Genomic DNA, 14,656 nt, shown 5'->3' with positions numbered 1-14,656 from the left:
CAGACAGGTTTCCACAGGACTCAAGCTGGTGACCTCCTACATAAGGACCACAACCCATATGGGACATGCTTGCTTACTCACCCACTCACAACCACTCGTTGAGTGTGGGTGGTTGACTTGTGGCAGCTCATGAGGAGATTTTTTAAAAACAATTTTAATATATTTTGGGGGGGGGGGTTAGCCTTTAATTGACAGGTTAGTTGAGAGAGACAGGAAATAACACTGTTTCAGCCAAAAGACTAAATCAGAATTTGCTGTCAGGCCACTGTGTTTGGAATGGAGCGGCCACCACAGTGCCCCTGCACCATCTTATAGCAGTCATGGCTTTTTTAGGTTTAAGAAAAGGTTGTGGTTTTTGGTTTCCTCAACATTAGATAATCTTTGTTGTCATGGTTACAGTATGAAGTGCTGGTGTCACACAGGAATCTAACACCGCCGTAGTGTGTCATACATGTTTTCTGACACATCCATCCACCACAACCTCCTCTTTACAATTTTTTCTCATTTTATACTACACCACCAGACATTTTCCTTTGCTTCTGTCATAATTACTTCCCAGATGTCTAACATGAAAACATAACAAGGGTCCTGATAACTGATAACCTAATGCACAGTTGAAGTACAGGCTTGGATTTTACAGGACCGTCCCCATGATTCACGGCAAACACGAAGCTGAATACAGATCTAGACTCACTCTGTAGGTTTGAGTTTGTAATTTCAGTCACAAATATTGAAAGATGAACCTGGGCCAGATGTGAGGAGGGATTTGGATTTGATAAGCAGTTTCAATACTGGATTCCTATTCGATGAAGTGTTATTGAACCCCAACCCTAATTTCGTTCCAGCTCTCTCTCAGAATCTCTCAAACCATATTGAGTCCTGTCACGATCTGTCCAGTGCTATTAGAAACAGTGTGATGGCCCGCAGCTGTATATGTGAAGGGGTTACTGTATTCAGTAGTTAGTGAGTCTGAACCAGAGGTACACTGTGTCTAATTACACCCTCTGTTTTCTCCTCTTTCTCTCTGCATCCCCCTCTTTTCTCCTCCATTTGGCAAACATTCTCACTTTATTATGGCCCACGCTGGCCTTTTATTGCCCACCAGCAGCAAACTTTGTGCAATTTGTCATTGAGGGATGTGTGGATGAGTTCTTTTGGCTGCGTCTGCTGCTCTCACCTAAAAATCTAATCAGATCAGTGTAGGGCCCTAATCACTTCCTCTCTCGCCTTGATTGCATTTATAGACGTTCTGTCGCTCTGCGCTCCCCCAATCGAGCATTTCATAATTGCTCTCCTCTTACATTTGTTTATTTATATCCTCCAGTACAGTTGGCGCCAGGCTTTTCTGCCAGTGAGCAAGGATGAGAAGTTTACGGAGGTGGGGAGAGAAACACAGAGAGCCTTTGGGAAGGATCTCAAATCATTATTGTGCCTTTGTGCTTGAAATAAGCAATTTTTATATCAAAGCTTATTATTGTGTATATTGCTACTTAAATACACATACAGTCTAAAGGCAGTAAATTAGAAACCTAAGGATATACTGTAGTAGCATGGTCCTAGTTTTGCAAATGTAACGGAGGGTCCGGGTGCACTCACTCACCCATAAAAAGGACGTGCAAACCCGACTGCCAAGCGGTCATTGACCTCTTGGCACAACAGTTTGCATCATCGAGACCAGGGTTCTAGCCCCACCTGGAGCAGTCCATACCGAAACACAACGCAGAGAGCCAGATAATAATAATCGGCTACACAAACTTACAGTAGATGATGAGAAGTCTTTCCTTTCCCTACTGTACTTTTCTTCTGTCTTACTTTTCCAACGGCCACAAGGACAGGAGATAATTTTTTATCACATTGTTGGTGTGGACAGGGATTTTTTTTTTTAACTGGAGGCCCAAAAAGTTTGGTTTCAAAAATACCTGTGTTCGTGTGGACTAGGCCTCAGTGTATAGATACAACAGTGGATGTTTTCTGAGCTCCTCAGGTGTTTCAGGCCTTAGAACATCAGACAGCCTCCCTCAGGTGGCCCAGCCGGGGTTGATCGGGCCAGTTGGCTTTTAATCTAAATCCACCTAGAGGCTTTCTCTGCAGATTCTCCTCTCTGCAGCTCCTGTGATGAATGGTGTAGGTCTTGCACATGGGACCGGGCCGCAAAACATCTACATCCATCTCTACTGGCTCTCAGCGAGCTCTCCAGACTCTCCTCCAGCACTGTACTCTGTGAGCTCATGGTGCTTGAGCTGCTCCGGTCGACATGCTTCAAAGAAGCAGATGTTACAGTAGCACCACATCCGGTCTAAAGGAGTTTGGTGTTGGGACCTTGAGTTCCCTGTCCAAGTCAACCTGCAGTTCCCAGTCTGATGCCGTTGAGGCTGAGAGTGTTGGCTGTGACCGTGGCTTTTCTGGTGTGTTACTGTCAGACTTCAACAATCCAACAGTACACAAAGTGGTTGTTTGTACTTGCATCAGTGGGTTACACATCTGATTTAGCTCATCTTACCAAAACAACACAATACAATACATATTTATTTATATAGCACATTCTATCTATCTATCTATCTATCTATCTATCTATCTATCTATCTATCTATCTATCTATCTATCTATCTATCTATCTATCTATCTATCTATCTATCTATCTATCTATCTATCTATCTATCTATCTATCTATCTATCTATCCATCCCCATTATCAAGCCTCATGGCCAACATATGCCATTTGAATGCATTAATTTTGACATCATTAGCAGGTCAGGTCTGAACATAACTTATGTCCTTTCATATCCTGTCATCTCTCAACTGTCAAGTCTACTAATAAAGACCAAACACATGTTCCAGACAGACCTGTCTCTGAAATCCCTGCCTCTGTGCTCTTTGTCGGAACAGTTTTTACGTAAAACCACTTTTACAGGCTGGAAGCGAGCGCTACCTCCTGCCCACGTCCAAACATCATTAAAAAGCAGGAATATTGAACAGCTGGAGTGGATGAAGCATCTGTGTCAGTGAAACATTAACCTCATGCTGGGAGATGGTTTATCCTCTCTCACCTCAGCCTGTGAGAGCTGGATGGCCTTGGATCAAATGATGACAGCATCCCTGCCTTTTTATCTCCCTTATTACTTACCATCCACATCTACAGTGGGTATAAAATGTTCCAAACACCAACTCTTTCCATTAAACTGACTGTCTCTGAGAATCCATGGGAGAGATTTGATCCCATATCGATTTTCCCTTTTAAATCATCTGACATGTAGCAGCGAGGAAGGATTTAGCAGAATGAGGGATTCTTGACACAAGGCAACCAAGATATAGATTTTCTAGAAGGGTGTTCAACTCCAGTATTTCTAATTTGTACTCACCGCGGAGCTCAGCCTCAAGTCTCACTCTCACAGTGTTTAAGTTGTCAGCCAAACGTGTCAGATTGTGATTTCCCCCCCTTTCACTAAAATCTCAACATGTCCCTTTTTCTGTGTGTTCCAGGTTCAGCTGATCCACTATAATCACGAGCTGTACACAAATTACACAGAAGCTGCTAAAAGCCCCAATGGACTGGTCATAGTGTCCATATTCATGAAGGTAAGTCTCATACATATGTTTAATAACTGCCTGCGTGTTTCATCCACTCACAAGAATTGATTTTTTTTTTTTTCCCAATGTCTCATGTTGTGCAGAGCCAATAGAATACTAATCACCACATGGGTTTGGAGTTTCCTACATTCTTCTACGGTTTAATCAGAGTTTCATCATTAACAGACAGCTATGGTATACAACACACAGAAGGAACGTGTAGGGAAAAATAAAACAGGGCTTACAGTAACGTCATGTTCAGCACAGACAAGACTCAATTAAAGATGAAGCAAGCGCCCACTGGAGTGTAGAAACACTATGTATTCACTATTCATTTAATTTACTTAGCACTTTATTTACTATCAAGCTGTTTAGAAATTCTGTAACAGCATTTAGCGTTTAATTATTTAGTGTTTGAAACCATATGATGCAAGTTTTGAATTCACAACCTGCTTCTTGCACTCAGTCTCCAGTTTGTCTCCTGATTGTCAGATTGTGTAACGTGTCAGTAAAGTAATCCATATGATTGTTGTCTGCAGGTGTAGCCTCTAACAAAGTGAGTGTTTGACTCCATGGCAACAATACACCTCAGGTTTTCATGAGCCGGTTTAAAAATTGTAATCATATTCACTCCAGAGGAAAGTAAGAAAATGAAATAAATCGTTTTTTTCACAGCAGAAGTTTGGACATGTCAGTGGGACATCACTCAGTTTATTAGTTCCTTGATTGTTTTCTTTATCTAAGATGGAAAAACTGATCAGATAATAATTTTACAACAATAATTCATATGAAGTCAGACACTCTCCTGAATTATGTGTGAATACCTTTATCAAGTCTCTCTGTGCAAATGCAGCAAACAGACAAAAGCACTAAAATCACTCCCCAGCTCTCCACAGTTCAACCTGTGCTCACTTCTGCAGGTACTTGGTAGGTACTGTAGGTTGATCCTGCAGAGTTGTGTGGATTCAGTCTGTCTCTTCATGTAATCCCACACTGACTCCATGATGTTGAGATCAGGGCCCTTTAGGGGCCGGACCATCTGCTGCAGGACTCTGAAGATGTTTCTTCGTGACTGCGTATCTGGGCTTGTCTTCCTGCTGCAGCGTTAATCTCAGAATGATCAGATTGCTCTGTGCTACTAACAGAGAAGAGTTTGTGACTGAGCCCCTGAAAGCGATAAGACTCTATCGTATTGATTAGACCAATAAAACTATTAGACGACTGTTAGAGTTATCAGCTATCTGATTTCTGAGCAGTCTGAGATATTGCACTTCAAACCTTTTGCATCCCAAATTGAAAAACTGAATTCATTTCATACATGAAAATGTACAGAAACTCAAAACTTTTCGGGACATTTCAACTACAGAAGGAACATTGCACTCCCAAGAACTAACCTCTACTCGTAATTATGAGGGAAATAAAACAATGAGTTCACTTAAATGCTGCATTTCCACCACGTGGTACCAGCTTGACTCTACTCAGCTTTGATACCAGGTGTCCAGGTGTTTGTTTCAGCCATCTGTACATAAGTTCATCTGATCCTTTCTCCTGCTCGCCTCTGAGATGACCCGCTGGTCCCGGGCCAGTTGGTCCCAGGCGGCTCTTCACATCTCCGAAAACATTGTAGCAAATGTCCAGAAAGGTGTTATTTGGATAAACTGACCACATGTTGAGATCAGAACAGTTACTTTCTCGCCCAAACTATTAAAACTCAATAGGGTGACGTATTAACAGGCCTACTTCATGCCATGCATTGATGGCTCAATGACACAGTGAAGATTCTCCCGGACCAATCAGTGGCCTGCAGTGTTATCACGTCACCTTTAAGTTCCTCTTTACCTGTTTAGGAACTTCAGCTGAGGTGCTACCAGAAAAGTGGTCCCAGGTAACCAGAGTCCATATTCTTTTACTTAGTGGAAATGCAAAAATGGCGAGTAGAGTTGTGTCGAACTAGAACCACATAGTGAAAACCCAGCAAAAATGTGTTTTAGTACATTAGTGTTGTAACAGCGTACCTACATGAATCTAATGCATTCAATGGCATTTTCTGACTTTGATTTCATGTTTAATGATGATCCACAAATAATCACTGCAGTTTGATTATAAAGGTCAGAGTAGCAGGTAAGCTGAGTGTCAGTATTAGCTTAGTTCATGCCAGAAATGTTAACATATGCATCAAGGTCTTATTTTGAGGAAATAATGTATCATGTGATTATGTGTAGAACCTTTCCCATGCACAGAAGCAGGAGCTTCACATCCTTTAAATATGGCTGAACCAGGGCATTGGTAACTGGGCCATATGCCTGCAAATGACCTAAGAGGAAACAGAACTGAATTATGCAAAATATGACAGAGATTTTGCACAGTGCAATAAATTGTGAACGTCACTGCATCAGAGTCGATACATCTTTTAAAACAGAGAATAGGGTCAGTATCTGTGTCAGGACTCAACAGCCACATCTTTCTTTAAAGTAATCTGTCAGAAGTTCAGTGGTGCTCCCTCAGCAGCTCCCGCTCATCCACTCTCCTGCTTTATCTGTGCCTTTCCCCGAAATCCTCTGAATGTTCAACTCAAAAACCCAGGACTCACAAACAATTAGCAATCCAATTTTCCTGCAGAGCCAAGACAATGTGCTCCCTGGCTTTGTGTCAGGGCTGAGCAGCAGTGCAGAGGGGTGGTGGCAGCGCTCCCCTGTCTCTTTGTTGTGTATGAGAGGTTTCCATCTCCAACGAGAGGCTCAGAGATCAGACGGGCAGCCAACATCCTCAGCGCCGTGTGCGCTAAGAGTGGAAAGTTCAGCTGCTAACTGCTAATTAGCTCCCCAATGTCAATGGGACCATCATTTAGTCTTGAAGAGACAGAGGAGACGCTGACCTAGGTCAACCCTCCCCCATTCCCCCATCCAACCAGCAGGAGAGTGTGTGGGAGGAGATGTGAGAGGAGCTGGGCTCTGGAAGTGGAAATGTGTGATGGCCTGAGGAAATGGCCTCACAACAGCCATCTGCAGCTGCACTCATGTTAGATGTACCTGCCCCTGATTATAATATAATCATATCACACCATACGCGTTGCTATTCTGAAATATTTACATTGCATCTTAGGTGTTGTACATTTTATCTACATGACAGTGGAGAAAAGTATCAACACCAGCTAGTTTCGAAACGGACAGGATGGTTGGGGACAGTTGTAGCACTTTTTGGATATATTCATTCAAATACATTCATCTTCCAGTTATTAGCAAATCCAATTTTGTCATAGAATATGATGTTCTATTAAAGGGATAGTTCAACATTTTGGCAAATGTGTTTCCATTACCATAATTCCTATAGTTTTAGGAGTAGGTTCATTACCTTTAATTGTAGGTGTAAGCTGTTTTTAGATCGGCGGGGCAGAGACGTGAGCTGCGCGGTACTTTCACATTTCCCTCAACTCCAAGACACTCTTGTGGAGAAGTTGTGACCTGCACATTCACCACACTGTGAAATAATAATGTAACTTTAAGAGACATAGGAGTTGTTTTTGAGGCAAATGCGTAGCCGGAACTACATTCCAGACACGGCTGGGAGTGACTTCAAAAGCGCAAGTAGTTCTGAGTATTTGCTTCATGTGTCATATTGTTACATAATTATATTATTATTCTATAGTGTGGCGAATGGAGTTTTGGAGTTGTTAGATTGTGTATTTATTTTGATGAGGGAAATGCAAAAGTACCATACCCCCACCAATCTAAAAACAGCTTGCACTGACAAATAAAGGTAATGAACCTACTCCTAAAACTATAGGGATTATGGCTATAGGCGAATTTGTCACAATGTTGAACTATCCCTTCAAGAACCTTGGTTAAAACCAGAAGGACAGAATCAGATACAACCCACGGCAGCCACTATGTTCCAGTTTTTGACATCAAGCCAGACCTAAATATTAACTGGTTAATGTTCATAGCAGTCGGTTTTTAATTTTCTTTCTGAGAGAGCTATTCAGCTCAATGTTAATGCAGATAAACCAATATCAGAGTCCCCAGCGAGAGGGTAATCAGTGAAATTAATAATGATAATAATAATGAAACAAGATGCTATGATACCCACGAGTCACTGCTGCGATCGCTAAGGAGACAAAGCCAAAGTGGCTCAATCAAGCAATAAAAACCAGATTTGCAGAACAAAACCCAAACATTCTAAACTTGGTTGGTTGGTGTTGGTGTATTTGTGTGTTATAGTTGTGTTTTCCTAAGGTTTCATTCATATGTACTCTGTTCTCTGTACTGCTGAGTCATGGTTTAGAGTTTCCTGTCCACCCAAGCCTCGGAGATCTTCAGCTGTGACACACCTCACAGTGTTTACAGATAATGAGTTGGACTTTTACTTCAGGAGAGGTGTCTATGATAACCAGCACTTTATAAAATGACTGTGTGTCAGTGGGTCTCTGTTTAGAGCAGGGGCCGGGAATAGTCTAACAGCTCTCCATGAACTCTGCTGCCCTACACAATACACACACTTCATAACAATATTTTTAAACTGGACCACATCCTAAAGCAACACTGGTTCCTGTTCCTGGGTAAAGCAGGCCTACCTTTATTCAATTTCCCCCCTCTACACTATTCTTTGACCTGTGAGTCTGTTGGTTTACTTTTTAATTAGTGATAGTGTTTGTGGTCAGCAGCCTGTAACACTGCCTAATGTGATTTTAAAGGTTAAAACTGTCATGAAAGAATTAGACCAAATAGGGTCCAGTCATTTCACACCCACACCTCCATCTACTTTAGTTCAGCTTTAGATAAATACTGCAGCACAATCTTCTGTACAAGGCTGGGGAAGACAATTTTGTTAATGCCTATGTAAAAAAAAAAAAAGTTAGCAGTAATACCCAAAGAGAAAAATCACGCTCACACATGTTCTGCTCATCTGCCACCTACTCACACACCCACCCACCTGCTCTCCAACTGTTTTTTTCTCCCTCATCATCTCCTTTGCTAATGTCTCCCACTGTCTTTAGCGTGTTTCACCAGGTCAGCCTCTTCAGTAGTAGCACCGAGCAGACAGGTGGTAATTAGCCACATCTCTCTCTTTTTCTCTCTCTTTCGGAGCATTTTTCTCACCTTTCAGTGACTCAAGTTTTTTTTTTTCTTCCCATGCCTCCTTAAATTTACTAACCTCATTGCTGTGTGACTCAGACCTGTTCCCACATTCTGGGCAACGAGTCGTGAGGCACCTCGGAGTGCGACTGCAGCTATAGGGGAGACCGGGGATGGTTGTAACATTTTTGACAGTTCTGTCTGTATCTTGAAACTCTTTTAAGCCAGTGCGTTCAAAATGTGAGACAAACTAGTTCCATGTGTCTTCTATCAAATGGCGTAGCTGGTATCTCTGCAACACAAACAGAAAATGCATGGTTTGGTCTCAAAGACAAGGAGTTCTGGGTTAGCTGTAACACACCCTGGGGTGAGATATAACATTGTAAAATACCCCGAAGCGAGATGTAACATTATTAAATAAGTATTATGATGAAAATTAGATATTGAAAGCTTTTTATTGGACACTTAAAAGACTTTTTAACATAATCGGTGTGTGGGTGGGTGGGTGTGTGTGTGCGTGTCTCAAGTATATACTATGTTACTGTCAGTCATATAGTCTGATCCTAACCTTAACCCTATCCTTTTCGTCTTTGTCTTTCAAGACCTAGGCAAACTGAAATTCAAAGAAAACATAAATGCAATTAAAATTTTGGGTTGGGTTAGTTTAACATTAACATTAAATTGCTGTTACAACTAACCCAAACCCTTAGCCATGAACCTGCTTACCTTACAGCAACTAAAACATTAGCACTAACAACTTGCATGAAATATACATAGACTCACAATAACTGTGATGTAAGTTTGATGAGTTTAACTACAAAGCAGATGATGCTATCACAAATATAAATGGAGGGGGAAAAAACTTTCTTACATCAAATTGATTTATTTCCTTCTAAAATATGCATATGTGTCTGCAGGTACTACTCCTCCACATATGAAAGAAGGACTAAACTGAACAAATACAGTGAATCAGATGAAACATGTTCCTGATTGGAGAAATTGGAAGTGTTACAACTGAAACCAACTCTGCTCTCCCTTATACTGTACGTTAGGGCCCCTGTGAAAACATTACTCTCGCTAATGCGCTATTTGTCGCGCTAACTGTTGATTGATGTAAACATGTGGAGCTTCAAGATGCGTCGCGCGCTTCTCGCGTGTGTCTGATCGACATCCAGCCATATGGCGCCTCAGTCTGTACCTCCCTCCCTGCCTAATGCCAGGACATGCCTGGAATGGAGGAGACGGGACGGCTGGATCCCCCCCTCAGGTGCTTTTTCCAGGAAAGATGATGAATATGAGAGAGACAGAAAGTGGGGAAACTAGTGAGCAGCTTGTGAGTGTCTGGTGAAGGCAAAGTCACTTCAGTTGCACTGTGAGGTGAGGGGAGGAGGAGGAGGGACAAGCACATCTTTTTTTAATCACGTTGCCCAAAGACATCTCGACGGTTGGAGTTGCCAAGTCCGAAGAGCTCGAGTGAAGGATGGAAGGGGAAGCGGAGAGGGGTCAGGGAAGGGCACGGTGGGGGTGAGGTCCAAGCGCGAGATGCCTCCTTCAAACTATTAGCGAGCGCGTCTCGGTGATGGGAACAGCTCCTCGCGCCTCGGACTATACGGCGAACAGTGGGGTTAGTCAAGCAGAGTGGAGGCGGGAATTAAAAGTTGCTCTCCTGCTACTGGGGGTCAGGCGGTGCAGCCGAGCAAGGCACGGGTCAAGTTCCTCCGGATTCTCTCACAAGAATCCGACTCTTGAAGGAAGATGACAACCTTTATCCATTCATCAGTGGTGGTTCCGCATCACAGTCTTTGTGTTATACGTGGTCCAGTTTTCTCATCGTTGATATTCCACCCACAGAATTTACAGTATCACGTCTAAAAGAAAGTGTGAGGGTTGACTCCAAATGTATTATTGTGTACGCATTTGCGGATCCTGCTGCGGAAGAACTGTACCAAAATGTGTGTGTAAAAAGACAATGGAGAGCTCCCGCCTTACAGATCTGTCTATGTATTTACAGAACTGTTTACACATTTGCAGATTTACATACACATTTACAGATCTTTATACGCATTTGCAGATTTGTCTTCACTTCTTCACAAATCTGAATACAGACATGGATTTGTTTTACACATTTACAAATTTGATTACGCATACATATTCTGAACACACATTTGCAGATTCATGTACATACACACAAATGTCAATACACATTTACAATTCTCATCACACACACACAGAGATTGAGATGCACATTTTCAAATAATAAAGTAACAATAATACCTCCATAGTAAATCCAGAGAATACGGAAATGATTGGCATCTTTTATCAAACATCAACATCCACCACCACTGCCCTGATGTTGAGACAATGTTTTCAACAAAAATATTAATTATATAAATAAACATTTGATTTTACCTCCATTTTTCATGGTTTGAAATAAAAGATCTGAGACTTTTTCTAAGCTGAAAGGATGAACACACACACACACACACACACACACGGAACCGTGACGAGACCCCGAGGCCCTTTATTGTTGTTCCATTCATCTGCTGCCATCGTCTCATGTTGCTGTGTGATGTACACGATTCCTGGAAGATTAAAACATCCCAGTTCTTACGTGGCCTTCAGCAGCTGTACATGTTTGAGATCTGGATGCGTGTGTTCAACAGCATGTTCCGCCAACATCCAGCAACTTTGGACACACAAACAGCACCCAATAAATACCTTTTTTTCTTCTTAAAAAAAAAAAAAACATAAAATTGCAATAGGCTCAGCCTGAGTCACACCTGTTATAATCAGCCTGTGTAATCAGCATCTTGATGAGCCACACCTGTGAGGTGCAGGGAGGAGCTCGGTGAAGGAGGAACACATTCAGACTTCTGTTTACATGTGGCAAAAACTGTGATATTTCCATGTGTTTCAGACTTTTGTTTACACGAGTCACTGAAAACAATTATATCTGAAAACTCTGGCAAAGTGGAGATTTGGAAAACCCAGTTTTGCCACTGTTAGTTGTATTCTCAGAGGCTTAATGAAAGCACTTGGAAATATTCCTTACTTGTATTGTTTTGTTTTGTTTTGTTTTTTTTTCAAATATGTAAATAACAAAATATTAAGACATTTAATAAAGAGAACCATCACCCCTTTCTTCCAACTCTTCTCCCCAGAGGCAGGATAGGAGAAAGAAAATCTGTATAATGTAGATTTCTGTACTGCATTCGTACTGTGTACTTGTATTGTATAGTCACAGTATGTTTGACAAGTGGATTATCACCCAGTATCATGTAACTGTGTTAACATCTAAAAATAGACTAGATTACTGGTTAAATTCTCTGTACCTATAGGAAAACACATTGTGCTCATCAAAACAACCTGCTCCTCTTGGTTATCTGTTTTACTTATGAGTGATAGATCAGCAGTAAGGACATTACACATCATCAAGAGTGGAAGCTGGATAAACAACCAGACTGTTAGAAACCATCATTATTATGTTTAAACATGCGCATCAACATTAATTAATTTTAAAAAAGGACTTTATGGGTTTAAGGGGAGTTATATGCTTTAACTACTGAGCCAGGCTTACCATGGCCTGACTGCTGCTACATATTTAATGTGCAAACATCAAAGTGGTATCAATCTTCTCTTCTAAGTCTCTGAAATATGTGGCACCCCGTTGGCACACCTGGTATAGCACGTACCACTTACACCCAGTCATTACCACAGCAGAGCTGAATGTGACTTCTGCTGCATGTCATCTCTTCTCTCTCTCCCCAGCGTTCCTGTCTCTCTCCAAAAATGGACAAAAATAATAATCATAACCTGAACTCTCTGAAATATGAATGCAGCTAATTTCATATGTTACCATTACATCACTGTGTCCTGCAGGGCTGAGGCGGTTCAGCTGGGTCACCCGGGCAACAATCCTGTCACATAATAGCACGATCCGCTATAGAGTTATGCTAGGACTGAAATGCAATGTATTTACTATTTAAAAAAAGAGATGGATTATGTTTTGTTGTGGCAGCAGTGTGTGCCTGTGAGCTGTTTTTAATGGTTTCTTGAAAACAGTGGGAGCCTTTGTTTTCCACAAGGCAAAGCAGCAGCAACACAAAAGAGTGTAGGAGCCTCTGACTGAGAAAAATACATCAGTGGGTTTAGACATTTGCAACAAATAAATGAAAACAAAAAATCGTATCTTTTAGCATGCTGGACTAAGAAATTTAAGTTGAGTGTGGTTTAATTTTCAATGGGATGCTAATTCATTACTTGGTCAGTCATTTTTTTATTATTAATCCTTTTTCCCTCTTTTTCTTATTTTCTTCTTTCTCCAGATTGCTGAGACATCAAACTCGTTCCTGAACCGAATGCTGAACAGAGACACCATCACAAGAATAACGTATAAAAGTAAGTGGCTGTGCAGTGAGATGAGAGCATCCTAAACCTGTTGATAGTCCTAGTTAAGGAAATGGAAAGAAAGAAACAATATTGCTATTGTATTGCAGCTTAAAACTAATTAACTTGCTTAAGTATTATAATTAAGGAAAATCACAGTTTAGCTTTACACATTTGAGGATAGGATAGGCTTTATTGTTTTGTAAAACTAAGAGTTTCTATGGAGGATCAAAGTGTTACATTTTGATCCATTTCATTATGGATTTATTATAACAGATATAAATGACAAAACTATTGTATTTGATGTTTTAAAGGAGACATATCATGCCCCTTTTCCACAAATTAAAATAGTTCCCAGGTGTCTTTTTCATCCGCTCCAAACAGCCCTGTTCAGAACAGCTGGTTTCACTGCCTGTCCCTTTAAATGCAAATGAGCCACTGCTTGGCCCGCCCCCTCTACTGGTACCAGTACTCATAGGTAGAGGTGGTATTTTGCAAATTTGAAAACTAATGACATCATATGATGACAACTGAGGGAATAGTTTGTAAAACCACATGGATATAGGGAGCCTGAAAAAAGATGATTTTTTACTCAGTTCTCACATTTTGGGGGCCAGAAGGTAAGACAAACACCCAAATATATGTTAAAGAGCCTTCAAAAAGTAATATTTCCATATACAGTATGTCCCCTTTATGGCTTACCTAGTGCACTCAGTAAAATGAGTGTGTGTCAGTATGTCTTTGTTTACAGCAGTCTGTAATATAGTCTTAAAGCAGAAGTAAGCGGAATATTTGTGTTAATATAAGTCTTAAATAGTTATATCTTCCGACAGCAATCACTTACATAGAGTGTTTGGACCGAAACACAGGTCTGTCAGTCACTCTGCTCTGCTCTGAGCCGAGGAGAAAACTTTTCTCGTATCCTACAGTATTTATCCAATGAGGAGAGAGAACGGCATACAGGGCTGTGTGTGCAGCCAAGGGACGTGAATGTGGTGACGTAGGGACGAGATCTGTTATGGTGCGTTCAAAGCAGCCCGTAACTCGTGTTTTTCCGACCTGTGAAGTCGTACCAGTTCGATCTGGTACGAGTTCACGGGTCAGAAGTTACGAGTGGCCGTTATAGTGACTTTCACAGGTAAAACAGGTCGGAAAAACACGAGTGGGTTGCCTGGAACGCTACAAAGTCGTAAGTTGTGACTCGAAGCTGTAATTTACGGTTTCAAAAGCCTGCCTGGAACGCAGCCAAAACGACCGGATCGCTTACTTCTGCTTTAATGACACAAAGGCAAAGCTGCAACAAGTAGTTTCCCATCCCATAGCGTGAGTACTGTATAACGCAGGCTTCATAACCACAGCAGACATGGGTTTGGATCAGACATGTGGCCTTTTACCGTGGTTTTAATCAATTAATAAATAAATTGTGGAATTTGTACGAAAATGCAGTTTAAGAAAAGAAATGAATAACCAAATTTCTCCCACAAGACTCCGATTCATTAAAAGGCTAATTTAGTTTCAGATTTCAATCCTTCCGCTGTTTCTCCCTTTCCTGTTGGATATGTGATCGCTTATTCATTTAGCCTCTTCATTCAGGCTTTCCACGGGACTGGTACAACGAGTTCAAAGAACCAA

General features: G+C 41.3%; 1 protein-coding gene across 1 annotated transcript in view; it reads left to right on the top strand.

Moving 5' to 3' along the window:
* The window catches only part of ca10a (carbonic anhydrase 10 (inactive)a), a 258,968-nt gene that overhangs the window by 230,116 nt on the left and 14,196 nt on the right, over window positions 1-14,656 (top strand). The window contains exons 5-6 of the mRNA XM_085761575.1: window positions 3,480-3,575; window positions 12,964-13,036. Of these exons, the coding sequence (XP_085617701.1) occupies window positions 3,480-3,575; window positions 12,964-13,036 (169 nt within the window). The remainder of the gene's footprint in view (window positions 1-3,479; window positions 3,576-12,963; window positions 13,037-14,656) is intronic.

This window comes from Trachurus japonicus, chromosome 19 (genome assembly GCF_045865225.1).
Source record: "Trachurus japonicus isolate A0001 chromosome 19, Traja_1.0".
NCBI lineage: Eukaryota > Metazoa > Chordata > Actinopteri > Carangiformes > Carangidae > Trachurus > Trachurus japonicus.
Note: the sequence above shows the minus strand (reverse complement) of the source record. Positions and strands in the feature narration are given on the sequence as shown.